Source organism: Notechis scutatus, chromosome 1, assembly GCF_049901735.1.
Source record: "Notechis scutatus isolate UNSWTSFEM ecotype Mainland chromosome 1, rNotScu1.2, whole genome shotgun sequence".
NCBI lineage: Eukaryota > Metazoa > Chordata > Lepidosauria > Squamata > Elapidae > Notechis > Notechis scutatus.
This window is the reverse complement of record NC_142009.1, coordinates 79,825,639-79,853,552: the sequence shown is the minus strand read 5'-3', so window position 1 is coordinate 79,853,552 and position 27,914 is coordinate 79,825,639. Positions and strand designations below refer to the sequence as shown.

Genomic DNA, 27,914 nt, shown 5'->3' with positions numbered 1-27,914 from the left:
GCAATATAAAGAAGACCAAGTGGAATTGAAGATTTTGAATGGAAAGTAGCTGAGTGACACATCTGCTCCATAGAGAGAAGTCATACAGTTTTGTTTAGTCCTCCCTATTAAACTGACTGAATGTAAAACCTTTGCCAGAAGTAATATGAGCCAAGACAGTCCAACAGAAATAGCATTAACATCTCATCCTGGAATCTACAGGCTGTCAGCAATAAAAAGTGGCACGAAAATAACCTGCTTAGATTTACACTGAAAGTCACTTTGGTATAGTGGTTAAGGCACCAGACTGGAAACTGGGAAACTATGAGTTCTAGTATCCCATTGGAATGGAGCTTGGATAAATTTGGATTAGCCACTCTCTCTCATCTCTAGAAAGAAGGCAACCGCAAGCCACTTTTGTGAATCTTGCCAAGAAAATTGCATGGACTAGTCCATGGAATAACTAGGGGTCAGTGTTCCCAGGTAAGGCAGTCAGGAAGCACAAGAAGATGAAAAAATTCTACTTTATTGTAAGGCTATATTAATGGAATCTTGCACGTCTGAAAGTACAAACTTTCCAGTTTTAACTGATCAATCTGTTAGGAATAGCTCCTTTCTATATTTTTTTATCTGAAATCACATGACAAGATGGTACATAGTATTTATCAGCTCTGTTCTGTTAGAGTACTGTCAGATGTGTTCTTTCTTGCCCTGGAGATGCAATACCAGAACCAATGACTTGATTATGGATTCAGCCTAGATTTTTTTTTTATTTGAGATAAATTTTCTAAGAATAGCTATTTCATAAAGTGGGAAATTCTCCTTTGCTGGAGGTTTTTAAAAGAAGCTGAATAATCAACCTTTAGCAAATTCTGCACCAAGCACAGAAATTGGACCAGTAACTTTCCTATTGATACTTTCCTATTGAAAATTCTCTGAAGTATAGATAAAGGCTTTATCACAGAAGTTTATGGTCTCTACCCAAACACTACTAATGCTGCTTAGATTGTGTTGTGTTTGCTTAGCTACTACAGCACACTCAAGAACAAATTTACTGCCAGGTGGCCACTAGTTCCAAAATGCTGTACCCATCAAGATGGCACTTCTTCCTTCCTCTGTTCTTTGCCAATCATAGTCAAAGAGTTTCTGAAATGTAAAATACAATCACTGCGTCATGGTCATCCTTGAGATTTGGGGAGACGGGGCACTAAAGTGTAATTCTCCTCATTCCATCCTGGAAGAGGTTGCAATAGGAGTAGTTAAGGACAAAATCTGTACCTCCTGCCCCATCCCTGAACCAGTAGTTCAACTGTTATCTGTAGAGAATCAATTGGAAGGCTTGTACTGTGTATAATAGCTATAATGTTGATATTCCTTGTAATATATATTATAAGCTTCTTCAGAAAATAAGCTATATCATACTTACTTAGCACTACAGTTTCTTCATGGCGTTCATACATTGCTTACAAATGTATAAAATGACCAGTTGGCTCTGCAATATACCTAAACACCATTTGAACTTAATAGCTAAATTATCCATAGTTTAACACAGTTTTGCAAATCATCTTCCAAAATACTCTGATTTTTCCCTTTCGCATATTTTAATTCTAATACAATCTGGTTAAAGATGTATAGATAGAATACATGACTGTTCTTTTGCCAGGGTTTCTATGAATAAAAAGCAATTGGTTAAACATTTTATAGGCCATAAATACAACTTATTGGAAGAAATGCAACCAGCTGTTTTCTTCAGCTCTTTCTGAATTAGGTTTCTATGCTGCACATTCAGGTAGAGGCATTTTAACAGTCAGTGAGTTTTGGAGGCATATATCATTCATTATAAACATGTGGAAGATAAAACCTTGTTCTGCCACCTGTGCCAAGCAATGTAGCTAAACACTGGAGCCTTGAAATGCATATCATTCTGTTGCAAATCCACTGTGTTTCTTTGTGGGAAATAATTGAAAAGGCTTTGCATTCTGCACTTTCAATGCAGAATTTTTCCCCCAGTTTACTGTATTTTCATGTTGGTTACAAGGGACGGACTTCTCTTTTTCCCTGGCCAGCACAATAATAAATAAATTAGAAGTGTTTATAATCTGAATTTTCTACAGTCTGCTAGCATATTGCAATTATTGTATAATGTTCCAAAATCAAAATTATTTTCAAGTAAATCACCCTGTGTGCCATGCTGCTTCATGACATTCTGTGATTGGTTTGGTGATTTGGTTAGTTGTTTTGTTTTTTGTTTTTAAATGCTTCCATGCCATACCTGAAGGATTATTTGAGGTAGGCAACACAGCAGGGATTCTTTATTATAGTAATGTAGAATAACATAATATTGAAAGTCTCTATTTTTCTCTGTCCTATCATATGTTAAACAAAATCAAGGCAATATTGATTTGAGTTTCTTTCTCGCGCTTTTCTTTCTCATGTCAGTGTAATCTTTTCTGCAAGTTCCCCCTTAACAGTTCCTCCCTTCCTTCTCTATTCCTATGGTGAGCTCTGTATTCTTTTACATTGTTAAACAGACATAGATTTCATCTTTGCTATCATTGGGTGAAGTCAGGAGGAGGAGATGGAAGAGTCAGTGAAACACCTCTTCAGCAGTTGCAAAGCATTTTTGATCATGATAAAAATGCTGCCTGCCATATAAATGAGTATGTAATTGTTTTAAATATAGCTATTTTCCCATCTTTGCTGTGGGGAATCCAAGGGTTGTAATATAAACCATCCTTTTGAGTTTTGTGTGTATTCAACTCCCTCTCCCCCCCCCCACACACACACATTGGTTGGCACATGCAATGAAACACTTTTTATAGAGTGTTGCTATGCTTCTGAATTTTCAGATTACTGCATCTGAAAACTGTTGTGTTGTTTGGTGAGCATTGCAGTGAGTGCACTGTGAATTTGATAGAACCTCCAAGCCAACAGCCAGAAAGTATTTTTGCTGTTATATTGTGCATAGGTTGTTTCGTTAATCCATTTCTTGCTGTTCAGTTCTGTAGTTTTTCTAGGCAGGCAATCTGCAATCAATGAATCAGTAAAAATAGAGTTTTTATTATTTGCTATGATTTTTAAAATGTTCTTTTAAAAAACCCTTTGAACCCTTTTTGTAGGATTAATGCAACATTTGTAAAATAAAAACTAGGTTACAGAATTTATATGATGATTCATAATATCCCAAAAGTGCTCATTAGCAGCTCCTAATTAAGGTAGAAAGAAATGGTGGGTGTTAATGTTGAATAACTCTAGGCCAAATCAGCAAAGCAACTTCAAAAAAATTATTTAGGTAAGAAAATATTAATGCCCAAATAGGTGTGCATACATGAATGTGAATTAAAAGCTGTCTTAAATATGAATATCTTATGAATAATATATATAATATGAATTTAGTATATGAACTTTATACCTAGCATGTATGTACCCCTATTTTATAGAACTCCCCTATCAGTTAAGTCTCAGTTATATTTCCCAGTATCCCATCATCAATCACACTTGAAGCTTGTTGCTTTCAGACTTTCCGTAAGTATATTTTTATCTTATCTTTTATCATTTTCAGCTGCACTAAGACTTTTCTCCATTGAATTAGCAGGTGGCCCACTGTCACCTCCTCTTCAGTATGTTTCTTAGAGTAGGACTGTAAAGGGTTTTTGTAAACTTCTCATTTATCCATAATCTAATTCAGCTCAAGTTTATCAGTCCATATTAGGCTGATATTAAACCAGCAGCCCATGTTCAACAGCCAGTGGTTTGAATCCATTTCATTCCTTCTCTTTTCTAGGTTTCTCTTTCTCTCTGATGCTGTTTAAAACTCCAGCTGGGATGCTAGTGTGGCATTTGATATTAGCCCATATGCAACCTATCTTTCTCCTATGAAAGTTTTCTATAAGGTTTTTATTCTCATTTTTTAATCAATAAAAGAGTGCAAACTGTTTTATTTGGGTGTCCTTATGGATATCTAGTGACATGTTGGGTGTAATTAAGAAAAAATTAATAAAGAGGAGATTAAATAAATACAGGTAGTCCTTGTTTAATGACTGCCCCTTTTAGTGATCATTTGAAGTTATGATTGCATGGAAAAAGTAGCAATAACAATAACACTTAGAGTTATATACCGCCCCATTGTGCTTTACAGCACTCTCTGAGCAGTTTAAAATGTCAATATATTTCTTCTAACAATCTGGGTCCTCATCAATCTTGAAAGGATGGAAAGTTGAGTCAACCTGAGTTAGGATCGAACTCCAAGCTGTAGGCAGAGCTAGCCTGCAAAACTGCACTCTAACCGCTGCGCCACCAGGACTCTTTAGTAACTTTACTATTGATCTTTGCACTTACAACTGTTGCAGCATCCCTGAGGGCATGTGAGGAGAGTTTGGCATTTTGCAACCTGTGGGTGTTTATGATTGTTGCTGTGTCTACAAAAGCATGATCACTGTTTGCATGCTTCATGGTCAGCTTTCAACATACCTGTCAATGGAGAAGAAAGCAGTAAACTCACAAGACACTATCCCACAATGTTTTGCTTAACAACCATGGGGGATTTGTAGTTGCTGGTTCCAGTTGTGGTTCTTAAATGAGGACTATCTGATCTTGTTGTCTGTTCTGTAAGTCAGTTCCATTGGATAAAATCAATTCTCCAGTGTGCTGTTCTGAGCATCCAGGCCAGGGTAATGCTTCCGTCGTGCTGTTTGATAGGTCTGAGGACCTGCCTCCTTGATACTTGTCCCCAGTTTTTGCTCAGTCTGTCGTTCGATCAGGATGTGTTCCTGGGCTAGGATTCTTTGAATACTTCTTGGTTTAGACCTTTAAAATCATCCAAAGTGAGAGTGTCACCCTCAGGGTGCTTTGTGGATCCTTTTTTTCTTAGAGTGGAAACGCTGACAGCTGACGTAATTTTACAGCTGTCAATCGGTTAGCAGCAGGCCCTTAACGGGCTGCAGCAGCACAAAAAGTAGGAGCTTGATTCCACTGCTAAAGCCTCTTCCAGCTGTCAAGAGGCGAGGCATAAATAGCTGACCAGAGCAAGAAGCGCGTTGGCACGATCCCGCTAATCGGCACTGAATTTGAGAGCCTTTTAATTGCTGTCAACTTTTTGGCTTCTTTTTAACTTGCGCCAAGGCCTCCTTTGACAGCCGGCACCATTTTGGAACTCCAACTTTCACGCCAAGCTTTTTTGACAGCCAGTGCCATTTTAGAATTTTGATTTTTCATGCCAGAGCTTTTGACAGCCGGTGCCATTTTGACATTGCGCCAAGACGGTTTTGACAGAAAAGTTTTCATTTTAAATCTTGACTTTCGCGCCGAGGCTTTTTGACAGCAGGCGCCATCTTGACAGCTTGATAGCTCACGCCAAGGCTTTTTGACAGGCAAATGTCTCGCTTAACAACTATGGGGGATTTGTGTAACGGCATCACTTAGTGACAGAGTTGCTGGTTCCAATTGTGTTTCTTAAATGAGGACTATCTGATCTTGCTGTGTGTTCTATAAGTCAGTTCCATTGGATAAAATCAATTTCCAATTATAAATTCATGTAGTAAATACCCAACAAGTAAAAATAATTAAGTAGGTGCCTTGCAGCAAGATGGACAGCAAACAAATTTAATAAATAAACTGAACCAATAAAGGAGAATATTTGTAGTTCAAGGTTGAAATGAAGGGTCCTTGGGTGATCTCTGAGCTTAGTTGTTTTCTTGCAGCTGTTTCATTGCCCAAACTAGGTAACACCATCAGTGCTAGTAAAGAGTGTGGTTTGCTCTCAGTTCATATTCTAGTGGCTTGCCCTGTCAGTGTTGGTGGCCTTAGGGGGGTACTTTGGTTGAGCTGTTTACTGTTGACTATATTTCCTGTTTGGTAATTTGGCCTTTCTTAGTGAGGTCACTGAGAATTTTCTTGATTTGGTTGTCTAATTTTTATATTCTGTTAGTGTTTACTGGGATGTAAGTTTCTTTATCTTCTAGTATTTTGTTTGCATTTTAGACATAAATAATATCCATAGATTATGCAAAAGAGATAAATAATATCCATAGATTATGCAAAAGAGATAATCAGCAAGCCAAAAAGGAAACAAAAAATCCTAAATACCTCTTCCCCAGCAATCAGCACCCAGATGAGCATAGATTAGCTTCAAGAATAACATCAGACCAACAATCAAGTAAACAATACCCAAATCAAGAAACTGCCAGACAAGCCAACAGTAAACAGCCCAACCAAATAACCTCTAAAACCACTCCCACCAACACTGACAAGCTAAGCCAATAGAATATAAACTAAGAGCAAACCCCACTCCTTACTAGCACTGATGATGTTCCCTAGCTTGGGTAATGAAATGTCTGCAACAACGAAACTCAGAGAACATCAAGAATCCCTCAATTAACCTGACTTTCAATGTCAACCAAAAAAATAATAATTTTTGTAAATTATTTAAAAAAAGTCATCCACTCTCAGCCAACTCACTTCCCAGGGTTCTTTCCCCAGGAAGTGTGTTGGATATGTTCACTGCCCAGAATTAATCATAAAAATAATACATTTGAGATACAAATTAATAAAATGAATAAATTCTTGACTTCTCACTGTATTTTAATATATATACTTGGGCCCTGAAATCCAGCCTTCTAAAATTGGTTGTTCAAATAGGGTCAGCCAAAATTAATGCTGCATGTCTTGCTGATATTCACAGTTTTCAAAAACTGCCAATCTGTGGTAGGTGGGAAAACAGTGCAGAACAGAAGGATTTCTTAAATATGCAGAAATATTGTTTGTTTGATTTGGAAGCTTCTGAAAAGCTTGAGTGTAGATCAAGCAAGATTTTCTACTTTTTAAAATTGCAATCTACTTCAGTTTTAGTTAACTATTTCAGTGTAAAAGGGAAAAGGGTATTTAATACTGCTCCTTTAATCCTTTTATTTCTGATATTACTTGTAGTTCTTGACTTATGGTCATTTGTTTAGTAACCGTTTAAAGTTATGAAGATGCTGGAAAAAACTTGACGTGCAGCATCCTGGGGTCATGTGATTGCCATTTGCAACTTTCTCAGGAAGTTTTTGACAATGGGGGAATCCAAATTTGCTTAATGACTGTAGCAAGAAAACTCATAAAGTAGGGCACAACTAACTTAATGACTACATTACTTATAAACTGAAGTTGATTCCCAATTGTGGGAATTAAGTTGTGGACTACTTGTATACCCCATTAATACCACACAAAATATCCAATTACAGAAAGGGAGTCTATATTTTAAATGCAATTTGCTTTTGGATACATACCACAAGGTGAATTTGGGGGCTCATGTCAGGAAGAGTCTTATATCAAAAATGGTTAATGAGGTCTGTGTTTTTAATGATCTGTTACTATAGTGAGTAAGAGATCTGAATGAAGAGGAGTACCTTTGCAACTTTGTAGAGCAGCGATGTGTAATGTTTTAGTATAATAATCATGTTTAATTGAATCTGAGGAATTTAATCCCCCCCCCACATATATACACCATTGTAACTAGTGCAGTTGGAATATTGCCAAATGTCATTAATTTGGATAATGAAGCTGCTGTATTATTTTCTTACAAAAGCATGGTATAACCCAATTAATGAATTTAGCTTTAATAGTAGCTATCCTTCAGTTTTTTATGATAATCATTAACATTTTTAAAAATCTAGAAACTTTGCCTCACACATCATGCACAACACATTATAGCAAGACCAGATGGATAGGTAGGTACTGGCCAGTCAACCAGACAACACTGATAGTAGACAGGGACCAGGAGATACCATGGGTGATTGATGCAGCAATCCCAAATGAAGCAACATCACAAAGAAGAGGTATGAGATGCTGATGAAGTACTAGGTCCTAAAGGAGGAACTAGAGAGGATGTGGAAAGTACAGTGGTCTCAGTGATAGTAAGAATACTTAGTCTGTGACTTCTAACATGGGAGAGTGGCTCCACCAGATCCCAGGAACAACATCAGAGCTTTATCCAAGAAGAACACAGTGCTAGGAACAGCTAAGATCCTGCACAGAACCTTCAATTTCCCAGTCCTCTGGTAGAGAACCTAAGATTGAGAAAGATATATACCACCCATAGGGATGAGAAGGGATTTATTTATATTTACATATTACTAGGGTCATGAAACTCTATTCTTTTGGATACCAAATTTCCTATGCTTGGAATAAATGATCAGATAAAACTTATCTATAATTTTCTTTTAGTGACTTCATTAATAGTAAAGTAGAAGACATTTTAGATTTTAAAACTAGGTACTCTTTCCCATAACAACAACAGACACTTTGAGAAATGGAGCAAGCTTGCTAAAGCTTGACTGGTTAATCTTAAGCATTCTGGTTCATGTCTATGTAACTACAATATTTGAGTAAACATTAACTTGTATAAGTAGTTAATAGATTTCAAATTTGAAATAAGATGTCTAGGTAGATGGAGCATGTTGTGTACATCTACTGTTTTTAGAAGAAATCCTTTAAAAAGTTTAGAAATAATAATTTGTAAATGATATTTTATATTTTGCAATCAAATGTATTTAACTAGTTTTCCTTCTCAAATCAGGAATGGGGAAACTATTCTGCCAGGGACTTTGTTCCTTTAGAATAGTCTTTTGGAGGCCCTGAGGTGGGCAACATGAAACAAATGGGTGGAGTCAACATTAAAAATAAATAGGAATGGGCACTTTTTCTTTGATCTCTTCCATTTCTGAATACTTTTTCTTCCCAAAGAAAGGGATGAAGGAAAGGTAGAGCTAGCTTCGTCAGCGATGTACTGTGGACTTTTGATTATTGTTTCAAAACTTAAGGCGGTAGACACACACAACACTCCTTCCTCTTTTTCCCCCCACAGCAACAGTCCTATGAGGAAGGTTGGGATGATAGTGACTGGCCCAAAATCACCTATCTGGTTTTCATGGCTAAGGCAGGACTTGAACTCACAGTTTCCCACTATCTAGCCTGGTGCCTTAACCACTAGACCAAACTGGCTCTTTATACATAGGTAAAGGTTCCCCTCGCACATATGTGCTAGTTGTTTCCCATTCTAGGAGGCGGTGCTCATCTCCGTTAGAAAGCCAGCGCTGTCCGAAGATGTCTCTGTGGTCATGTGCCCGGCATGACTAAACGCCAAAGGCACATGCTGTTACCTTCCCACCAAAGTGGTCCCTATTTTTCTACTTGCATTTTTACGTGCTTTCGAACTGCTACGTTGGCAGAAGCTAGGACAAGTGTAACGGGAACTCACTTGTATGTACATATGCATAATAGTAACCTCTTCATTATGCAGTATCTTTTTTTAAAAAAAAGAGTATCAAAAGGAATTGAAGACAGGAGATAAGAGAAAAGGAAAGAAACTCTGACTAAAGCCAGTTTATATCAAACCTATTCACTACAACTTTCTATGCTGTTCTGTCCTTGAAAACCATCCTTACTTTGATCATGTCCATATACCAACTCATAGTCTTTTGTTCTTTAAACTTCTCAGTTCTCTGTTTGAAGATCACATTTAACTCCATTGTGCCACTAGTTTCAATTTCTTTCCCTTCATCTCATTTACTCCTTGCTACTTAAATTTTGCCATTAATGAGAAGCCATTTAAGAATTGGTGAGGGCAGGGGGAGATAAAATATTGGTATCAGAAACTACAACAGGGATTAAATGTGCCTAGTAAATGTAAGTATCTATAGCCTCTCAAAACACATTTCTAGTAATTACCAACTTTTAAAAAAAACAAATGATTAATCATTTCAGTAATATATTTTTCTGATTATTGTTTCATATTATAATATATCATATTATTTATAATTGATTGTGATTTCAAAGATGAAATGCTTGTATAAGTTGTTTTATTTTAAGCTAAAAGAAAAGCATGCATAAGCATTGTTGCTGATTTTATTTAAATCAGCTCTCTCTCAGTTCACTGATACACACAGTATTGTGTTTGTTTTAGAAGAATACATCTTTAAAACTGATATAGTCATTGTACCAGTTTTCTGTAATTGCCAATCTAATAATAGCTAATTCATTAAAATGATGTGCTTCCTATCTGTTGTATTTTTACAGAGTTTGATTTAAGCAGTTTCATCTAAGTGTTTAAGGCAGCAGGCTAGAAACCAGGAGATCAAGAGTTCTAGTCCTGCCTTGGCAATGAAAGCCAACTAGGTGACCTTAGGCTCTGTTGTTTGGAAAATATGAGGAAGGAATACTAGATACGTTCACCACTTGTGTTTTTTTTTTTTTTTTTATAAAAAAATGATAAAGGCAAGATATAAGTAAAAATTTTAAAATTGGGAATTGGTGAATTGTTTCAATTAAGAGTACATAGTTAAATGTTCTAAGAATAATGTTTATATTTATTGGTAATTGGAAATCCCTTATGGGTTTTTGCATAAAAATGAAAAGAAATGAACTTGTGATTTATGGTTTTGATGATTAGACTGAATGGATTATAGAAAGAGGAAGGTCATTATGTAACTTTAGAAAGCGAGGTTAAAATTAACTACTTATAATTGCTATGAATATAGGAAGCCACATCTTTACATCTTTTTACATCTTTTTCCTTTTTTAAAAATGTTCTTTTTTTAATTGCACTTTAATTGCACTTCTTTTTCTTTTCTTTTTGTTTTCCCTCTATTTTAGTTCTTATTGCTGTTAAAACCTTTCAATAAAATGCTTTTAAAAAGAATATATACTTTTTTGTTTATTGCTTATTAGTAACTAAATTATATTTTAAAATGCAAACTAACATTTATAAATACAAAGAATAGATTAGTTTACTAATTGTAATTTGGTCTGTTGATGCGGGAATGCTTTATCCAGTTTAATTTTGTAGAAGTTATATCCATTAAAGTTTTCATAACTTATGAAGTTTTCAAACTTGACTTATAAGTAGCAAATATGCATGGATCATAACTTTGAATAGATGTGCTTAGAATAGAATAGAATTCTTTATTGGCCAAGTGTGATTGGACACACAAGGAATTTGTCTTAGTGAAAATTCTCTCAGTGTACATAAAAGAGATACATTCATCAAGAGTCAAGAAACACTTCATAATAGTCATAGACTTCCCTCATGGAAGCATTGGTACTTGTGTTACAGTTTAAATTTTGTTAGCCATTCATTTCAGAGTTTTCATTTTGGACTTAAGAATCATGACTCTTCTATTTCAAATTGAATGGAAGTCTGATTCAGCCCTTTAAGCTAGTATATTTTGTACAACTCTGATTCAATAAAAAGTTTCCTATCTTCATCCAGATTTGTTTTACCTTTGAAAGAAAGAATTTATACATTGGAATTATAGTCCAGAAGAGAACAATCTCTATTACTTTTTTATAGCACTGTCACAGTATAGTACAATTACAGTGACTTTTACCTATTCTTGAAATCTAATAGGTACATTAAAAGGTGCAGGATTTTGAATTTACAAAAGCATATAAGAAGTCATTATGTGACTAGAGCAGCATCAGCATCAATTCCCTTTATGTAAATGTGTTTCTATTTCATTTATCAGTTAGAACTTGTATCAAGTTCCTTGCAATTGTGCTATGAGATTATAAACTGCTTTGCTAATAATGTACTTCATTTTTGCAGGCAGAGGGAGAAGATAGCCTTAAAAAGATGCAGTTAATGGAACTTGCAATTCTGAATGGTACCTACCGAGACGCCAATATCAAATCACGTAAGTCCTATAATACTGTAGAACTTTCCATATGTGTACAAGAATTTAGTTCTTTATATGGCAAATAGAAGCTGACAAAATGTGTTTTAGTTCTTTTTGTCACTCACATGATATTTTATAGCCTTTTCAAATATCCTTCGTGCTCACAGAGTACATTTTGTATTTGCCCCATGTATATTATCTTGCTTTCCAGAGCATGCCTATCTCTATTCATATTTTTGTACTCCATAATATAGTACATATTGTGCAAAGCTTGCTTTTGGAAGAAAAAAAGGTATTGCACATATTTCCTGGCATCTCTTGCTTTTTCTTAAGTAAGTCTTCACTAAATATAGTCTTAATTGTGGTGACTTTTACAAAATAAATTCTCTCCCAAAGGTGCTTTTTTTAAAGAGGCAACTGGACTTTTTGGTTTTTCTTCAGCTCCTCAGAGCTGAAGAAGTTTCTTGGATGATAAGCAAAACGTCTTCAAAGAAAAAATCTGAAAGTCCAGTTGCCTCTTGGGAAAAAAAAACCTTTTGGGACAATCATGACCTGGATGACTGAGAATCTCCATAGACCAAATAAATTCTGTTTAATTCACCCATGGAGGCAGAGACTTGGCACCTTCAGGAAAGTAGTTCTCTTATATGTTAGGGTGAGATCAGACCATATTCTATGTAGTATTTTATTTTCTACTTTCCCCCATTTCTTTTGCTGTGAATACTGAGATCAGTTATATGATAGTAATGATGACTTTGTAAACAGTTGATTCAGCATGCTTTCACAAATGCATGTATTCAGGGATATTTGAAAACTAAATGCTTTTCACTTGCTGACTGGATTATATTTTAGTCATATTGAAACATTAACAGGCAAATCATTGCATTTTGAGAATAATAATGATTTATCTAACCACTAATAGATAATAGGGAATAATACTTCACATCAGTGCTCTTTTATATTCAATGAATCACAAAACTGATAGAAATACAAAGTTTTCTGGTGTATGATGGGGCCTACCACAACATTTGGTCCAGACTGTTCCTATGATAGATTCATTTTCTAATATACATATGTAAGGAACTTGTAGTAGAAAGACTGAAGATCCCTTGTATGGCACAATAAGGCTGAATTTGATTCAGAACTCTGGCAGTACTTTGGGAAGTTATTCTCTATTAGATTTCATTCATCCATCATTTTAGATAAGCCAGTATTTTATAAATTTGCAGAAAACCTAACTAAACAGACCTATTATTCATAGCTTCCCATGCAAATGACAGTGTGAGAATTTCAGCATATATTTTACACTGTTAACAAATACTTAACAGTCCTTTCAAAAGTCCAAAGATACATTTGTCCAATATCACTACCAATAAATCTAAACAAAGTCAAAATAAGAATTCTTTTTTATTATGCTGCAGCACTCCATTTGGACTCATGGCATTAAAATCCACTATCCAAACATTAGTTGAAATAAAAGATAAATACACTAAAAGCAATACTTATTTGAAATGTTCCTTACTTCATTGAGTAAACTTGTATGGACTTTCAGCTGCAAAGCTTTAAAATGAATTTGTACCTGCAGCATAAAGTGATCTTGCATTAAGTTTTGAAATTATTGAGTTTACAATAGTGTAGGTTTGCTTAAAGTTTAGCCATGTAATCTGATACCTATTTCAGCATCTGATCCCAGATTCTTTACTTTTTCTTACTTTTTCTTACTTTTTTCTTTACTTTTTTTTCTTTACTTTTTTAAAACTTTTTTAAAGAATGTTTTACAGCTTTGAGAGATTATTATTTCTTATAAAATAAAAATTTGTAGTATAGTATAAGTTTTCTTTTTTAACATTATGTTTTGGATAGTATGATTTTAGCAGCTATGGAGACAGCTGAATCACTGCTAATATTTAGTGTTTATCTGAACTTTATTTTTAGTTACTTTCTCATAGTCTAAGTTGCACTATAATATTCTCATTAATGGTCTCCAACTTCAGCAATATAGTACATTCAAACCACATCCCAGTACATTTTTCTCATGTTCCTGATACCCATTAGGAAAACACTGTGTTAGCATTTCTAAAACTTTGATGCACGGATTAGTTCATACTTGGTCTTGATCACTGACAATCACTTGTGTTTCCTGTTGTGCCCCAAATCTTTTGTTTTGAAAGTGGTTTACTGGTCCACATATGATGATTTTGACATGTTTGTAGTGGCCACTTCGTTAAGTTATGCTCCAGGGCAAGTACTTGATATCTCATAGGTTCAAGAAGTAATCTTGTCATGCCTTAAGCAACTTTGCTGTTAGGTATAGAGATATTTCCTAGATTTATCATAAGGTATCACCATTTTCTAGTATAACAAGTCTAGGATTTAAGTTACATCATGATGCTAGGAGATGCCTGAATATTTTAAAAATCTACAAATTAATGAGTGTATGAGTCTTATAAAGAATACTGGCAACTTGGAAACCTTGTTACCAGGTTATGTTGTCCTGAGAAAGAACGATTCTCTGAAGCCTGCCTTTTTGTGATGAATTGACTACACTTCAGTGTCTTACAACTTCTATTGTTACTTACAGTTCTTCTAAACTGTGTCAGAAAAATATAATCAAAGAGCTTTAAGATGGAGATACATCCCCCTCTTCTTTACACGTGCTCCTTGTGAATTGCTAGGAATGGTATTTGTAAAAAAAAACCAACATTACAAGTGATATTGGTACAACACACTGGAATAGAAAATAACAATGGAATCTGTCAGAACATTTTGTATAGAAAGACAGGATTAAATGACCATAACATGACCAGCAGGCTATTTATTTGCTTTTGTTAAACTACAGCTCAGAATTTTGCTCTTCCTTTACCTTCAGAATTGATTTATTATCTATTCGTTATTGATCAGTTAGTAGTTTTAATGGTTCAGCTTTCTCTTAAATTTCAAATATTAAATAGTGCTACCTGAACATACCACAATTGCTTTTTAAGTGGTAATTTAAATATATTGTAAAATATATACTTAGCAGTATTTCACTCTGTTTTGATAAACTATTAGTGTAAACATATATTACCATAAATGCTCATCTTTACTTACAGTTTATTGTATTTTAGTTTTTTATATTGCCATCCTGTCTCTAAACAGAAAAAAGTTACAGAATTGTTTTCTAGTTATATTAGATGGGGGGGGGGGGGAAATGTGACAAATGTTTTCTGTATCCTTGTCACCACTTGTCCTGTGATGGTTCAGAAAATGGACAGGAGATACAAACAAATGTTGATACTGTATTTGCTCACTTAATAGAATGTTTACTGGTTAAGTTGCAACTGAAATATGTTACATTGTATATTTAAGCTTCACTGAATTTATGTGGATTTTAAAATCTCACTATTTTTAATATTCCACATGCAATTACAACAGTATTTTCTTTGTTTCCTGCATGCCTCTCAGTCTCATGCAGTCTTGAAGGCATAGGTAATGAAAAATATGTGATCTACATTGAGCTTTTGTGCTGTGTGTTATCTGTTTTAGAAATATATTCTGCCGTTTTAAATTGGCTTTTATTTTGCATGTTCATTCTTAATCACACTGGGAAATGGAAAGCTGTTGCTTTTGAATGGTGTGCTTTGGCACTGTGTGATCAATGCATGTACTAATGATTTCCTTTTATTTTTCTTCTTTCCTACTTTTCTTTCTACTTCCCCCATCTTTTCATGTTTTGCACTACTGTCTTCATACTTTCTTCTGAATTTCTTTGCTTACTGTAGCAGCCCTTGCCTTTTCTCTTGCAGCAACAGCCCAGGCTCCAAGGATTATCACAGGGCCTGCGCCTGTTCTTCCACCAGCTGCCCTGCGTACCCCTACGCCAGCTGGCCCTACCATAATGCCTTTGATCAGACAAATACAGACCGCTGTCATGCCAAATGGAACTCCTCACCCAACTGCTGCAATAGTTCCCCAAGGACCTGAAGCTGGTTTAATTTACACACCTTATGAATATCCCTACACACTGGCACCTGCTACATCAATTCTTGAGTATCCTATTGAACCCAGTGGGGTATTAGGTAAGTTTCTCCAAGACAGTTTAATTGAGTACTATAGGTAGCATGGCTTGTGCCCCATTATGTTTGGAAAGATTCTGAAAGCATTTTTGTTTTACTGTCAATGAAATGTGCTTCCCTTTTTAAACAAGTGTGTCCCCACATAATAAGGATACTGGATTTGAAAAATTACTTTTTTCTCTCTCTCTAGAGGAGATCAGGAGATTGAAACCCCTGATATTCTTAATGCTTTGGTTCCTTAGTTTTCAGCATGAAGACTTTATTTTAGTAGAAAACATTAGTGTTAATTTGATATTGCTGTTTTTGTTCATATCATTTTTTTAACTTTTTTCCTTTGTTCCTATATTAAATGTATATAATGAATTATGTTGTTTTATGTCATTTTTAATGCTTGACTGAAAAGTAGTTACTGCTGGTGATTATATTCAGGAGCAAAAATATAGTCCAAGAAAAACACATATAAAATCTCATTTATTTCAGTTTGATAAATTAGTTGCAACCTGCTATCCGTTTATGTGAATGCATGCCTGATTGAACTATATACAATATATTGCTGAATATATCAGTTATCTACCTAGGTTGCTCTTCCATTGAAATCCATGGGACAGCTTAACCATTAGCTTTTTGGATCCCCAGACATTTGAAGTCGTGAATCAATTATTTAGTTCCCTATCTTTATTTTTTTAACCTAAAATTCTAAGCCTGATTGCAAACAATACATTTCATGCCTACATCCATACTTCCCATTTTCTCTGGGATTGAGAAAATAGCAGTTATTTTATATTTCACTATATTTAAAAGTGCTTTTGTAATACCAATTCTTTTACTGTAATTTACAACATACTTCTTTTTACATAAAATAGCTGTTATTTTAAAATAATTACAATTAACAATAGTGTTAAGATTGGGCAATTGTATATTATCTGCTAGTTCACATTTTCATTTCCTTTGTGAGTTTTTCAAGATAATAATATTTTTAGGAACACTTTAGCTTGAATAGAGATATTTATAATCACCAATAAATGAATAACATGAATGTAGCATTTCCATAGATATTCATAATATACCATCATATATAATTAAATATGAAATTAATTTATGTTAATTAACTTTTAGTGCTAGACTGTTGGAACTATGCATATTAGGGATTTTTTAAAGAATAGAACATAATCCTATATTTTTTAATTATAAAATTTTAATTTTTTTAAAAAAGTTATTGCTTCCGTTTGAAATGTTTTCATGCTGTCACTTTAGATACTTATATCACCTATCGTAACTTAAATACAATAATATAGTTTTATACATAGTATTAGTTTATGGCTAATTTTCAGCTAAGTTCACCCTTACTAAAGATTTACTAATTATAATTAATGTTTACAATTATGTGTAAATATTCATTTTAATTTTGATTCTATTATGTATGTGATGAAGTTAATAGTAATCAAATCTGAAATAGGTGATATAATACAATTTATGAATATAGAGATGATAATAGTTTCTTACAACACAATATCAGAGTCAAGACTATGCTTCCAATGTAGAGAACTGATCACTAATGTAAATGCCATATATTACTTCCTGCTGTATTGTGAAAATTAAGTATAAGTATGTGTTAATAAACATTGACTCTAAAATACTAGGTGTTAAAACTATTGTTATGGAAATATGCATCTTTATTTTTCGTGATGAATGCCAGCAAGGCTGTACAAATTATTTGAAAGATTTTCTTTTCATTGTGTAAGAACTTTGTCTATTCTAATTGTTAAAGCAGCTGCATCTTTTTTTTTAAAGTTCATAAGCTGTTCTCAGCTATTTTTGCATGCATGTGCATGCCCATGTTCATTCCACTCCCAGTGAGTCCACTTTAATTGTTTGAGAACTTGTGTTTTGTATGTGCCCCTTCCCCATTGTTAAAAAAGAAAACACTATTTCAAACAAATTGTAAAGCCCTCATTTACTAATATTTTTGGCAAAATATAAGGATTCAAAAAGAAAAGTAATTTAGGGAAAATGTATAAATGATTCAGGGAAGATTAGGAAATAAATTTATGGGAGGGATTGACAGTAGCATCAAATCTTAGTTGACTAATATTTAATTCCCTTTTATCTTTAGGTATGGCTTTCCCAACGAAAGGCTAAGAATTCAAGAATGGTCTTAACTGAACCTCATCAGAGCTGACTTTTAACAAATGTTTAGTTTTCAGCAGCCTTGAAAAAAATGTAGCCTAGCAGTCAGTGACTTACTTGCACTTTTTTGCACATAGAAATAAAAATGCTATTAATTTGATGTAGCCTGTGCTATGGCAAGGTAGCTGTGATTTATGAGTGTATGGTAGTATACTGACTGCTATGTATTCTGTACTATTTGCTTTACTAATCACCTAATTCATTGCAGTTCAGTTATTGACTTAGTTTTTAAAACAGTCTGTAGGCTTGAGGAATTGTGTTATAATATTTTTTTTTAAAGGTAAAAACTGGAAGTTGTTTAAAAATTAGCAAAGAACCTTCAGTATTAAAAATGGCATTATTTAAGATAGTCCTGCTGCGAGGAAGGCACTTCAGTGAATATGTGACTAGTAAAGCACAATTGTGTTTGGGTCTAGTAGATTTCATGAAATACTGTAATCAAGTTTGTAAATGAATGGATAATGCAGGTTAAGGCCTGGATGTTTAAAATAAATGCAGTATTAATCTGCACAGATATAATTCATATATTAAGGTTAAAATTTGAAACTACTGTGCCTTAACGTGTTGCTTTCTTTAAATAGTGTTTTAAGAAAGTGATCATTTAAAATTCATTTTAATAAGCCTGCTGTTAATGTTTTATCAAATGTTTTCTAACTGTCTTGGTAATTGCAATTTAACTAGGTGCGGTGGCTACTAAAGTTCGAAGGCACGATATGCGTGTCCATCCTTACCAAAGGATTGTGACCGCAGACAGAGGTTAGTTTAGTTCTGCAGTTCTTGCTTATAAGAAATGCTTTGAGTGTACATGAAAATTTGCAACACCACAACTGGTTAATCAAATTCTATTTTGACTTTTTATTGATGTTTATATTAAATTGAAGTGAAGATAACACTTTTTTAGCAATTTAAAACTACTGTACCCTTTCTATCAAAAATCTACACACACACACACATACACTTCAGTGTATTGAGTATACAAAGTTATAACTTCCTTTGTGAGCGCTATGTTTTAATTCAAGTAGGCATCATTTTATTTTTGGGTCGGTATTTGATTTTCCTATGGGACTCTTAAATAATTTGAGATATATCAAATTGGTGTTGCAAAATAAAATGAATGGATGAGTGCTTAAATAAGGTAGAAGTAAGTGCTATATGTATTTTTTCAGGAGAAAACTGAAGATTCATTTCTTCTCTGTTGGCAAGCTGTTTGTGTCATTTGCCCTAAAATCTCTACATTTAACAAGGAGAGTAAAAGTGATATATCTCAAGTTTGAGTGTGTTTTCCTAGCTTCTAGGATTTAAAAAATGCATTTGCAACTAAAATTCATTTTTTTAACTTATACCTTGGGTTTTTTGGTAGGTAACGCAAAAAACATGCTTGGCTTGGTTATTGAAGGGAAAATAAATCTTCATTTTCTCCTTTATATCATGCAGTTTACATTCCTTGTAAATTTATAGGCTTTTGAATGATATCTTTTTCTTGTGAGAAATGACTTCTCGGTTTATTGACATTGAATTTACTACTAAAAGCAGTGTGACAGTTTAGGAACATTTGTTTCACTGTAGTATTGTTTTGGTTTCTGAATTTGGCAACTCAGTTGTGATATCAATATACCTCCCTTAGTTGGCAGAGGTATCCTGAGGATTAACTTAGGTTGCATTGTCTAAAGTGCAAATGAGACTAGAATGCAAAATTTTAATTCTTGGAGTACATTTGTAACAGTGCACTAGAATAAATTCAGATAAGAATAAATTTTATGCAAAATGATATTTCAGATCCTAAATAAATACCAGTGTCTTTATTTATAACTTTTAACCAGTTCTTGAGTGCATACCATAGGAGCTCATTGTTAGAAACATTCCAAACCAGATTGGTACTTTCTGCAACATTTCCGAAATGCCACATTGTATTTTCAAGATATTTTCTTTTCTGAACGCCCCCGTTTGTGTTGAATCACCGTTATGAATGTTCACTTCTGTGAAAAATACCTTTTGTACATATAATGAGGGAGCAAGATCATGCATTCCTACTTCCATTCTTCTTGGATTCCACATGTGAGTGTTGTTGAATGTGAAAAAAATTGTGCTATAAACCCACTTTACTTGATTCTCCTCTTTTGCAAATTATGGTCGCATGTGGATATCTAAAGATAAAGGAATCAGGACAGATATATCAAGTGGAATGGGAATTAAAATCACATTTCACTGCTTAAGAAAATTGTACTGGATAGTTATTAGGCCAGAGAATCAACTAGCTTTTAATATTTTGTATCTAGAAGTCTTTGATGTTTGGGTGGTAGTTCAGTTTGTGACTGAATTTTTAACTGTATCTAGAGTTGGCAGTTATTAGAAACAATGTTTTGTAGATTTGGGGGAGATTCATTAAAACTAATTTGCAGACATTGTATTAAGATTTTTATTTTTATTTTGGTAATATTTGAGAGCACATAGCATACACTTTAGTAGTAGAATGTTCCAAAGTACATCTTAGTTACAGTTACCATTGTATAGACTATGGTGACCTTTTTCTCCCTAAAAATTGGTTTTACTAATGTTGGTATATGATTCAGATACACATGACATTAGTGAACATGATGAATAATTCCAGATTCCATCAAACTCTGAGGTGGCTTTGTTTATTCATTTTGAATTGTGGACAATAGTGTAAAAGAGTAGAATGCTATACTGGTTTTTGTTATTAATACATTTTTTATTTATATTACTTGGTTCCCCATTCAAGTTTAATTTGTTTTGTGCAACCAAGTTGAAAATTCCATTGTACTAACATAACTGGATGCTCTAGAGCTTCACATATGTCTGAATACTTGTCCAGTTCAATATGTGTTTAAAATTCAATGTCAGTAAACCGAATCACTTTCTGTTCATAAGAAAAACTATGAAGAGTTAACTGAAGCTAGCATATGCATTAATTTGATCTTTGGTTAACAGAGGTTTTAAAAGAAGTATCCCATTATTGTCTGATTAAATATTTCATTCTTAATGCTGGCTTATATGTAAGCATTGTGTTTAAAGCAAGAGCTCCCAACTTTTCAGATTTCATTTCTTTTGAGAGTTAAAGAGATCACATAATTTATCCTAAGCCCCGCCATATAAATAATATAAAACTGAATTTATGTAACAGAGAGACTGACTGATTTAATTGTAATAAACTGTAATGGTGTTGCACACTTGACAAACCTGTGTGTACTGTAGATGGTCAAGGACTTGGCAGAGGATATATCACAGGTGTACTGGTATCTTACGATAGCTTGCATTGATTTAAATACACAAGAAATGGCAGTGCTGAAACTATAACAGTAAGTGTTTTTCTCAAAGCCAATTTTCACATAATTTATATCTACAAATTGTAATACCATATTAATTAAAATTGTAATAAGTACCAAGAACGCTTTAAGATTCTGGATATCTAATACACATTTTTATAGTGGCAAGATAATGCCACATAAAATATTTATTAATTTTAAGGTGGGTTTTTTTACAATATTTTTAACTTAAAACCCCACTTCTCAGCATTTAAAAAAAATCAGGGAAAATAAGGTATCATTTAAGTTACAACAGTAATGGTTTTAGAGTTCATGAACTGTAGCCTAAATGATAGGCCATAGAAATAATATAAAGCCAACCCAAGATGTACGGCCTTTAAAAATGTGCTATCTGTGAACATTGCACCTACTGAATTCATTTTTAAAAATGGCACAACTCTGACTTTGCACTGAACACCTTTCTCACTTTCATCTCCTCTGCTTTAGTCAATGGCAACAGTACAAATGTTCTTATCAAACCTCAGAATTTATTAGAGATAATAAAGCTGTTGAATGAGTCTTAAAATTTGTACTACTGTAAAGTGGACCAAGTTGTTGAAGGAGAATGAGAAAGAGAATAATTAAAGAAGAAACAGCTCAAGAAAAATGGGAATGATAACTTTCCACTTGAGAACTTTTTTATGTTTTATTGTAATATTTGTGTGTTTTGGAAAAGAAAATAGTATTTACAGGTGGCTTCTTTTAAAATATAAAAATATAAAGCAGGAATGTATATGAAATGTCAAAATTTTATTGTATTTGCAAAGTATTAGCTTTGAAAAAAGAGCTGTTTGTAGTTTTTAAAATGCCTTATTAGTATCAATTAGATTTCCTATATTTTTGATGTAACTAGAGCATTTTAAATATAGAATTTTAAATGGCAGGACTTTTACAGTGTTTACATACAAGTGCATTTTCTTAGTGTCCTATATGTGTAAGATAGAGGTGTTTTTTTTTAAAGGAAAAAGCTCGCTAGAACATTTGAGCTTTTCCTGTTTCCCATGAACGATGCCTACTCTTTTAGACTTCAATTTAGTATTGCTTTGTATCATGAAGCCAAGAAGTTCAGTGTTGATTGTAAATAGAATCATTGAAAAGCAATAAAATTTATTGAACAAAAAACTTGTTTGGCCGATAGTTTTTGAAATCAAATGTCAACAAATCAAATTTCTTAGATTCATTTCTCTTAACAGTCAGTTATTAATAATCACATTCATCATTACTAGTTGCTTTGATTGCTTGCACATGGGAGAATACTAATGCTTAATAGCAGTCAGATACTGATATGGTGCACTGACTGTTCTCAATTCTTTTATCAAGTTCCAGAAATTGTTCATCATTTGTTTTGTTTTGTTTTTTCTTTCATTGACTGCTACTAACCATTAGTTATATTTTTATTTCTATTTTTCCTTGTTAACCAATTTTGTGGGGACTGGGCTTCTTCATATGTTCAAATCATGATACTAGGCTGTCATGATTTTTATTGCATTCTGTAGATGGTGTCAAGCCAGTATGTCAGAATTAAACATGCTTGTTTTTATTAGTTGTTATTAGTTTTCATGTTGTCATTAAGCCGTCACTAGCTGAAACTAATCTCTTCTCTATCTTTCTTTCTTTTTTGTTTTTTTGTTTTTTGTTTTTGTTTTTTTTTTGTTTCTAACCACCCAGCCGCCACCGGCAACTAACCTATGACCTTCTGACCTCTGAACTCTTCACCCAATGATGACCTGACCATGCCTGCCTGCTGATCAGTTAACTGGTAATCGCCTTTGCTTGTCTGTCTTCAGTGCAGCGAGCTGAGGCATTTGTCCGTTGGTCTTACCATCTAACAAAAAGACAAAGAATTTGTTGTCCTCCAACTCAGCTTTTTTTCCCTGTTTGGGTGAAAGTGGTTCTAGAACCTGCACTGAATAGTAGTAAAGCAATAAGGTCCAATTCATCCTTCCGCACTGATCATCTTTTAGTGTCCCACCCTAAAAATGGTAAGAAGGGCCTCATTTAAGAGATGGAAGCAGATGTCCCTTAACTCTCTGATGTCAGAGGCAGTTACTGTGAGACTTCTAGGAATCTTTCTCTTCTCATAAAGAAGTCAAAGCTCTCTTTGAATGTACTGTGTGATGATGCATCATGCATGAACCTTTGGTCAGGGATATCATTGGTGAAGGGATTCCTAAAAGTATTCAAAATTTGACTTGCAGTGTAATCACTACCAATGCCCTCAAAGGGCAGAAGATGCAGCCTTTTTTATATTACCTGCCAAATTGGGTGTTTTTAAGAAAAAAAAAAAGTGCCATGAAAGATAGGTTACTGAATTTTTGAACCACATCAATGCATTAAAAGACAGCAACCCTATCGAAGCTTAATGCTGAGATACAGTTCTTTTACTATACATCAACTTCCTTTTAAAAATTAAATGAGTACAAGGTACATGCATTATGTGTCACATTACTGGGCAAACTGTTCAAATATTTTTTTAAACCTCCCTGTATAGAGTAAATTCATAAGGATATAAAAGCCATGCTTGCCTATTTGCTGTATACATGTAATGAAATTGTAGATAAAGTGTAGTGCATTGAAACAAATTGAAAAAAAAGTAGATACTTTTACTATACAAGGGTGCTGGTGCAGAAGAAATATATATTTTTGGAAATGTAGCATTTTATACTTTCAAGTGTTATAAAAAAGAAAAAAGAACAAAGAAACCCTTTATTTCATTAAATGATTTTTTCTGGTGGTTGTCGAGAAACAAAAGACCAAAAGAGCCTTTTTGTCTTTCTTTTTTATTTTTTAAGTATTGGAATAAGTATAAAGAAAAGAAAGTGCCTTATTTTCTTCATGGTCATTTAGTCAGGTGTGTCATATAATCAGCTCCTCCCTAAGACAGCAAGTTAATGAATGCATGCCACTCAGTCCGCCCAGTATGTGAAAAGAAGCTGTGAGGAAAGACAAATGAGTTGACTATTAAAATTACCTGGTTTTTGCCACAGCATGATGCAACCTTGTCAGATCCCAAACTGTGAAATAGAATTGTTCCACCAACAGCCAACCGCAATATTTTTGTAACACGTTCCCTCTTCAATTGTAGACAATATATTTTTATAATACTTGCTCAGCCTTAAACCAAAGGGTTCTACGATGCAGTTTCATTCTAAATCAAATTATAAGATTACAGTAGTTATAGAGTAGCAAGTGTTTTGGTTTTTTATTATGATTTAGAGATTAGTTATCTTTTTTTCCTGATTGAACTAGATGCAGGAAAGTACAAGAGAACTTAAACTTGCTCCCATATAATTTCGTCCATGACTAAACCAAACATTAAGATTGAGCATGTTATAAGTTCTGGATGTTTTAGCTATAATGCTAAGTACGTATGAATTTACATAATTTTTCATGAAACTTCTACTTGAGGAATGTTAACTACTGGTTGCGCTTTCCTTTAAAGGAGGAAAATCCAGCTGTGGTTCAGTTTGAATTTTTAAAAGAAGTTTGTGTGGCTGAATTAGTATTAATTAACACTAGTGTTTATAAACACTTTACGCACAAAAGTGGAGTGAAAAATTAATGAGCAAGTATCAACATGGTCGTGGCTTTGAAGCAAATTGGCAAAGATCAGGTGATACCTTGCCCTTTACATTGTGTCAGCTTATTCTCCTAAAAACCTTCACAGTTTCCAAATCAAAGGTCAATAGTAAGTTAGATAAAGAGGGCTTATTTTTTAAGCATCTGCATGGTGACTTTATCAACATTGTGTCTCACCTGGAAACAAGTATCAGTTTATTTACTATGCAATAAACATTCATCTTTTTGTACGCAGCTAGCTTTCCTTTTATTCTGCCACTGGCTTTGTCTTCCTGTTACATAACATTTTTGTTGTTTTTTATTTGGTTTTACTTTTGGTATATGCTGTGCCATTTTGATTTTTGTTTGGTTGAATAAACTTGCGACACTCAAACATTTTGAAGAGAGGATTGCTATAACGTTACCAGTATTTGATCCAGTTTCATCTCAACTGTGATAAACCTGGACATTTTTAGATGCTGATCAGAGGTCTCTTCTTGGGAGAAGTATGACTTCTAAAAGTAATGTTTGTTCTGAAAAAAAGTTTTAAAACTTGGTTGATAACATTTTGGATCAACTTAAAGCATGACTTTTGAATCTCTGAATGCCTTGGTTCTCAGTATTATCATCCTTTATTGAATTTTTCTTTCTTAGAATATGTAGTTTAAGTCTTTTTTTCTGACAGTATTATGTAATTTTTAGAGTGGGTATATGGGAGTGTCGCTTGTATGTAACCGTACAGATGACATGTATTTGTCTATTCTTTTATCTTAGTTTGATGCTATGTATGTAACATAACCAACCTATTGCCTATGAGAAACATGTAAGATAATGTATTTACAGCCATTGTTACAAGTTTATAATGTATTTTTCTATCTTGTTTTATATGTATGTTATATAACATTCAGAATAATTTTTCCTGATTGAGAAAAGGATACAAAAATGCAAAACCCACAATTTTGATAACTGAAAATTGCTAATTGTTTTGCAGTACTTTATTATTATATTGGGAGTGTTGTCTTTCTTAGGCTTTTAGTTAGCTACTGGACTAAATACATTAGACATATTTGGGTTTTAGTTGGGTTTTTACATAGCTTGCATTTTAATTCTTTGGTTCTTTGCTGTTTCTATTAACCCATAGCATTATTTTAATAAATGTTATAATACCAACCTACTAACTTTGGACTATGTCAGTTTATTAACCATTACATGTTTAATTGAATAAACAAGGAAGGACAGAAGAATGTAAGTTATGAGTTCTTGGACTAACCTGAAGAAGTGACCACAGATAACACATGATTTGTTTTATGTTGTTTGTTTGGCTGACATTCTGCACACTACCATTGAATTGGCTTTGGTCATATTGTACTTTTATCTTATGGGTAAGTGCCAGTAGCGCGGGGAACAAGTAGCATATTTTCAAGTAATCTTCTTTTAGAGTCTTGCCACTTGCCTTTCAGCATCTGCATTACTAATTCCACAAACTCCTTTTCTAAATTAATCACTGTCACCTCACAGCAAAAGGGCAAAAATATCAATATATTGGTATACAGTATGTGCCCAGAGAAACCAGTTTGATTCTTTGTTGAGCCTTTATGATAGAAACATATAGTTTGATTTTAATGTTCTGATTAAAATGACAGTTCAACATCTCAATATCTAAACAGCATTGTTGTGCACATTTCTAAATGTATCTAAAGCAAGAAACAGACCATTAACCTAGCAGGATCCATATTTCTTCCAATTTCATTGTGATTATAAAGGTGATTTTAGAAGCAGTCTTCAAAGGACAAGTCTCAGGTAATTAAGTTGTTTTAAAGCAGACTGTTTCTTAATAAACAATTTTAAAATTGTGGGTTCACTGCTTCTCGGGCGGAACACCTTTTTTTATATCTACGATTGATAGTATTTAAATGACATGTACAGTTCAAAATTTAAAATCAAAGTAGATAATTTTCTAATTACTGCAAAAGGTATATAAACATTTTAAAAAGAAGTCTAACATTTTGTATACTCTTCTAGGAGATAATTGCTTGCAGAAATCTGTTGTAATAAATTATTCAAGTTTTTCATAAAGGTTACTAAAATATGGCTAATATGGCCTATTCTTTCAAATTTAATATATTTTATGGGAGATCTATTTATATGGAACAGCATTTGTTCAAAACATTCCTTTCTATGATCCACTTCAGAGAATTTAGGCTGAAACTTATATCCATTATTATATCCAGATTAATAAGGCTTAATTTTGAATAGACATAAATTGAGCTGTTATAAGCACAACTTTTTTAAAAAATGAAGTAAATCCTTTTCATTTTTAAGAAAAATAAGATTTTGTGAATACAGTGGCATATGAATCAATATTTCTTGCTGACATATGTAATATATTTGAAACACTGTATTTTGTAATAGTATGCAACATAATCTTAACTCATCTATTAGAAGAGTCTGGATAAACATAAGGATTTACCAGCTATGAGTTATATAATAAAAGAGAAATTGAAATAAAAATGAAGTAAGGCTAAATGTCCCAATATATTCAAGCCTATTTTCATAGAAATATACAGTAGGAATGGGTTTTGTTCAATATTGTAGGATAGAATGTAATAGGAATAAATCCATTAACAATATGCGTGGATGCATACCTGTCCGAAATTATACCCACCATGGATTAAACAGTAACTAATACTAAAAATTAGGTATTTTTTATAGCTACCACTGCTTATGTTTTTGATTCAGAGGGAAACAATCCAAATGCTGCAATGGTCAAATAGGTTTTTTTACGAATGTGGAATGAGAAGCAATTGACAATTACATATACCTAAATTTACCTAAGGCTTGGGGGGGGAATACATATTTCACGATAACTTTCCATAACATCAGCCAGTACACCATATGATTTGATTAAATGGCTGTTTAATTATGTTAATTAGAGAGATAATAGAGGGGAGGAAATTTATCTGAGTTTGTAGGATCACATGAGTCAATAAGTGTTAACATATTTCCACATTTTTAACATTAGCTCACTTTCTAAAAAAAAGTTATTTCTTTTGGAGGAAAACCAATATTTCCTGAGGTAAATATAATTTCTTTAATAGATTGGAAACAAAACTCATAAAAGCTTCTCTGTAGCTAGAGTGAAAATAATGTAAAGGATATGT

At 33.5% G+C, this 27,914-nt stretch overlaps 1 protein-coding gene across 9 annotated transcripts in view; it reads left to right on the top strand.

Annotated features, from left to right (window-relative positions):
* The window catches only part of QKI (QKI, KH domain containing RNA binding), a 124,106-nt gene extending 98,181 nt beyond the window's left edge, over window positions 1–25,925 (top strand). Inside the window, exons 5-9 of one of the 9 annotated variants that reach the window (XR_015750186.1) lie at window positions 11,561–11,648; window positions 15,075–15,098; window positions 15,416–15,688; window positions 17,799–18,628; window positions 22,864–25,925. Coding sequence is in view for 5 of the 9 variants with exons in the window: in XM_026675232.2 (XP_026531017.1) it covers window positions 11,561–11,648; window positions 15,075–15,098; window positions 15,416–15,688; window positions 18,554–18,628; window positions 22,864–22,880 (477 nt within the window). In the remaining 4 variants the exon portion in view is untranslated. Of the gene's footprint in view, window positions 1–11,560; window positions 11,649–15,074; window positions 15,099–15,391; window positions 15,689–17,798; window positions 19,672–22,863 lie in introns of those variants that run through there. The other 8 variants (XM_026675232.2, XR_015750195.1, XR_003371567.2 and 5 more) reach the window with 8 other exon arrangements.
* The last annotated feature ends 1,989 nt before the right edge of the window (window positions 25,926–27,914 follow it).